Source organism: Malania oleifera, chromosome 13, assembly GCF_029873635.1.
Source record: "Malania oleifera isolate guangnan ecotype guangnan chromosome 13, ASM2987363v1, whole genome shotgun sequence".
NCBI lineage: Eukaryota > Viridiplantae > Streptophyta > Magnoliopsida > Santalales > Ximeniaceae > Malania > Malania oleifera.
The window spans coordinates 22,220,692-22,225,976 of NC_080429.1; the positions used below are offsets into that span (position 1 = coordinate 22,220,692).

A 5,285-nucleotide genomic window follows, 5' to 3' on the forward strand; every position below is an offset into this window, starting at 1 on the left:
GTCGAGGTCAAACAAAAAGCTTTAAACTCGAGTTGAGCAAAGCTCGAGCTCGCCATAGCTTGGTTCGATTCAGCTCACTTGTAGCCCTACTGATCTCATCATTGTAATTTTTCTTATCTATTTTCGGTTGCCTATGCTATACAATATGAGAAACTCATATCTTCTTTCCAGCACTTCCTCCCAATATTTGAAACTAAAACTTAATTATGAATGTTCCACACTCTAATTATTGATGTGTTATTTTTTTTAGCTATTATATGTAAATTTTTTTAAAAAAATATATTAAAATCTTATTGTGATTTGTCATTAATTACATCTAAACTATACTTAGCAGTTAAGTAGATTTTGAAGTAGTCATTTGAATATAGTCGTTAAATACTGAGACTTAATACTAAATAAAATTTAGGTAGTGGACTTTTCACATAATAAAACTTATCTCTATACTATTTTTTTAACACTTAAACGTTGAAGTTGACTCACTCTTCAATACGCATAGTGTTAGAAACAAACCTTTATATACAAAAATGAATTAGCATTTAAATTTAGGCTCGTGGCTTACAGTTGCTTGGGCGACTACATGCATCTTCTTGCATTTGGTGCATTTTACCAATTCATATCAACATCGCAAACACTCTTCAAATATATTTTCACATGGAACTTAAGTGTCAATAATCAAAATCATAACCCGATATAAACATCATAGAGACTAGAATGAGAAAACACTTAAAAATTCCATTAAAAATAAAAATGACAAATCACTTCTCCTATACCAATCCCCACCATTTGAAAGCAAGAAAAAAAAAATTCCCAAAGAAAGAAAAAACCCACAAAAGTTACCTATATTAACATTCTAATGCCGGTTTGTTTATGAAGGGATTAGTGTCGCCGCCGCCGCCGCCGCCGCCACAAGTCACCACATTATCATTAACGCCAAATCGTATCATATTTTCTAGTAATTTTCTTTTCGGCTTGGCTTCTTGCAACATTGATACCACATCCCTCATGGAGGGTCGATCAGCAGGGTTTCGACTAGTGCACAATATCGCCACTCTAAGCACCAACATCATCTCCTCCTTCACCGACGCACAAGACGCTCCTGCATTTTCATCAAGAATATCATTTATACCATTCTTGGCCTTGATTTTCGTTCGCACCCAATCTACAATGTTGTTGCCATCTCCAAACTCTGGATCGACTGATCTTTTCCCACTTAAGATCTCCATCAGCATCACCCCATAACTATATATGTCGCTCTTTTCATCAACTTGTAGTGTGTAAGCATACTCTATAGAAACAAATACATCAGAATCCATAATTTGACTGGATAATCAAGTCAACCCATACACAATGATCATAACCACGATGTAAATGTGTTAATTAATTAGATCAAATGGATTTGAAAATTCGTTGGAAAAATTGAGTGGGCCCAACCCTTTGCATGGTGGTTCTTACAAGTTTGAATGAAATCATAAAAAATTTAAAAATTAAAAAAAAATAGAAAAAAAGGAAAGAGAAAAGTGAGACTTCTTCACGCGCACTGCAGATAGTGCGGAAAGCACCGGTAACAGTAGAAAAATCTCGGCGCCACTAATGGCGTGCGCACGGCACCAGCCGATCAATGTAGCATACTAGCATTGACCAACTACCGAGGTGTAACAGGCGTACGCTGCACACCCCCTGCTTACTATAGCATGCACCGGAACCTAAGAGAGAAGACATGATGGAGCCATGAACCAACAAAATGAACTGGATGGTCTTTCTATCATACGCCGGTTCTGTTGCTACATGCTGACGTCTGCGTTCTAGAACAACCCGATCCAAGAATCATATCCTTACCCATACCCGAATCTGAACCCACCCCAAGAACCAATTTGTCGGACAAAGATTATGGTATTCTACTTGTGCACACACAAATACAACTTAGTTGCATATTTCAAGTGTTTTTTTTTTTAAAAAAATTTGAGTTCGATTTCGTCTTACAAGTATTCATCTTAAATTCGACTTATACTCAAATTTATTCTATGTCAAACAAATGGTTGGTTTACTAGAATTTTTTTTCCAAAAAACCAATTAATGTAGTAAGTATGCACCTGGCGCAATGTAGCCGTAGGAGCCGGCGATGACGGACATGGACTCGTCGGGGAGGACGAGCTTGGCGACTCCGAAGTCTGCCACCCTGGCCTCCATCTCGCCGTCCAAAAGAATATTACTGGGCTTGAGGTCGCGGTGCACGATCACCGGGTCACAGTCGTGGTGAAGATAGCAAATGCCCTGCGCCACCCCAAGCGCTATCTTATGCCTGGTCAGCCAATCGGTGACCGCCACGTCATTGTTTTTCCCATGCAACAACTCCTCGAGGCTGCCGTTGGGCATGTACTCGTAGAGCAGCATCGTCCCCTCCCTGTTGCTGCAGCACCCTAACAATCTCACTATGTTCCGGTGCCTCACGTTCCCCAGCACCTCCACCTCCGCCAGGACTCCTCGCCGCCGCCTTGTCGCCGCCTCCTTCTGCCTCCCCCACAGCTTCTTCACCGCTATGATCTCCCCGCCGGGCATCTCCGCCCTGTACACCATCCCCGTCGCCCCCGTCCCTATTATCTTCTCGCTCATCGCCACGCTCTCCATCACGTCCTCTGCCGTGAAGTTCAGCCGCTGAAACGCCGTCAGCTTCCATGGCCCCGCCTCCCTCTCTCCGGAGAGTCGCATCGCATTCTTCGCCCGGAAACACCGGCTGCCGGCGACTAGCACGAAAACGCCAATTCCAAACGCCGCCGCCATGATCCACACGATCGCGCCGGCGGTCTTTCTTGGCGGCCGTTGGTCGGAGGCTGCCTCCGCGCTGCCCTCCGATGGGCAGGGCTTGTGAAGGATTTCGCCGCAAAGGCCGTCATTGCCGGCGAACGAAGGCGCGTGGAGGTTTGGGAAGATCGTGCCGGTGGACGGGATTGGACCGGTGAGGAGGTTGAAGGAGACGTTGAAGCTTTCGAGAGTGCGGGAGTTGCTGAAGTTCGAGGGGATCATGCCGGTGAGGAAATTGTGGGAGATATCGACGTCGGTGATCGACGGGAGGGTGGAAATCTCCCAAGGGATTATCCCGGTGAGGGAATTCAGGCGAAGGTTGAGAGAGAGGAGCTTCTCGCAGTGGCTGATGTCCCAAGGGATGCTTCCGTTGAGTGAATTGCCCACCAATTCTATCTTGTATATGTTGTGGCAGCCGATGAAATCTGGAATTTTGCCGGTGAGTTTGCAGAAACTAGCGGAGAAAATTTGCAGACTCGGCGACCTCCATATGTTTTCCGGTAATTGGGTTTCGAAACCGTTTCCTGAAATATTCAGGAACTGTAATTTAGGTGCATTGGCAAGGTCCATTGGGATTTGACCTGAAAAATTGTTGTTGCTGATGTCCATGAAGGTGAGGTTCGGCAGAAGACTGAATCCATGAGGAATAGAGCCGTTAAACTTGTTATCTTGAGCTCGAAACCTGAGCAAGGAAGTACAGTTCAGGAGCGTCGGCGGGATCTCGTCAGTGAACATGTTTCCGAAGAGAATGGTCTTCTGGAGCTGATTTCCCGTGCAGAGACCCGGAGGGATCGGACCGGTGAGCGAATTTGAGGAGACGTCGAGTTTTATCAACTTTCCATTCGATCCGAGCTTTTGAGGGAGAATTCCGGTTAGCGAATTGTTCCAGAGGCAGAGGTTGTTGAGATTGGGAAGCTCGCCGACGCCGGCGGGTATCTCGCCGCTGAGTTTATTGTTCATCAAATTCAGCACCGTCATCTCCTTCATGTAAGATACTTCCTCCAAAATAGTCCCAGTAAGTAGATTATTGGACAAATCGAAAGATTTCATAGCCAAAAAATTTGCATAACTCTTGGGTATCTCGCCAGAAAACTGGTTCTTAAACAGGAACAATGTTTCGAGCTTCGTCAAATTGCCGAGTTCCGGCGCGAGAAAACCCGAAAGTTTGCAGTTCGAAATATCAAGGTAGTTGAGATTTGACAACAACCCAAATTCCGCCGGGACTTGGCCGGTGAACTGATTATAACCGATCTCCAAACGTTCGAGCTGCGTCAAGAAACCCAACTGAGTCGGAACGGGTCCTTCCAGTACGTTCCCAGCCAAGTCGAGAAACGTCAGTCTTTCAAATGTACCGTAATTTTCCGGCACCGCGCCGGAGAAGTAGCTGCCGCCGAGGTTGAGATGCTGGAGATGCCGGAGATCGGCGACATCGTCGGGAAGAGGTCCGGTGAAGCTGTTGCTGTAAGCGTCGAAGAATGTTAAGGATTTCAGCTTGGAAATCCCAGGCGGGAAAGTGGAATTGAAGTTGTTGTGGTTAATGTCGAGCGTCCTCAGTGAGGTCAGGTCGAAGATCGTCGACGGGAAGGGTCCATCGAAGGCATTCTTGCTGAGATTGAGGTGCTTCAGCTCGGACAGGTGCCGGACGGTATCCGGAATTCGGCCGGAGAGATTCTGACAGGAGAGGTCGAGGGAAATGACATGGCCTGTTTGGGGGTCGCATTCGATGCCGGACCAAGAGCACCATGAGGGGTCTTGGACGGAGAAGTTGGCAGGCAGCGACCAGTCGCGGAGGGCGGAGAGAGGATCGGCGAGGGAGGCTTTGAGGGAGAGGAGGGAGAGGTATTGCAGGGAGAGAGAAGCAGAGGAAAGCAGAGGAATTGAAGAGAAGAAGAAGGGGAATGCGAGGAGCAATGGGAAAGGAAAAGAAATTCTCATGGTTTGGGAATTGGGTGAGGGTTTTGGAATTGAAAGGTAAATTTAAGGGAAGAAGAGTTTTGATGGTGAGGATTGCTTTTTGGGAGTGCTGGGTGCAGAGGGTTTTTCATCATTATTGTTGCTTGAGTGGGTTTGTTTTGTGGGCATGAAGCATATATGAACTCTTGAGGAGAGAGAGAGAGAGAGAGGGTTTTAGAGAAGGTTATGGGTAATGGGTATCTACAATTTCTTCTTCTTCATCTTCATCTACTTGGGTAAGGGTAAGCACTGTGAGTATTTGGAAACGGGTCTTCTCTTTCTCTCTCCTCTTGGTGTTCTTTCTTTCTCTCTCCTCTTGGTGTTCTTTCTTTCTCTCTCCTCTTGGTGTTCTTTCTTTCTTTCTCTCTCCTCACCGTATGTGTGTAGGTGTGTAGCTTTGTCTGCAGCCCATGTATACTTTTGGATTTGTTTGGGGGATTGGATTTCTTTTTCCCTTTTCTTTTTCTCCTACTTTTCATCATTCCATTGTTGCTTCCTTCAGCTTTGATGAACAAATTGATGAATATATGTAT

The 5,285-nt window shown here is 45.7% G+C and overlaps 1 protein-coding gene across 1 annotated transcript; it reads right to left on the reverse strand.

Moving 5' to 3' along the window:
• Positions 1–610: 610 nt before the first annotated feature.
• Positions 611–4,976, reverse strand: LOC131146588 (leucine-rich repeat receptor-like protein kinase TDR). The gene is made up of 2 exons (XM_058096265.1): positions 2,091–4,976; positions 611–1,285 (listed from the first exon to the last, which is right to left on the reverse strand). The coding sequence occupies exons 1-2, from the start codon at positions 4,732–4,734 to the stop codon at positions 843–845; spliced, it is 3,087 nt and encodes a 1,028-aa protein (XP_057952248.1). The 5' UTR covers positions 4,735–4,976; the 3' UTR covers positions 611–842.
• Between the last annotated feature and the right edge of the window lie 309 nt (positions 4,977–5,285).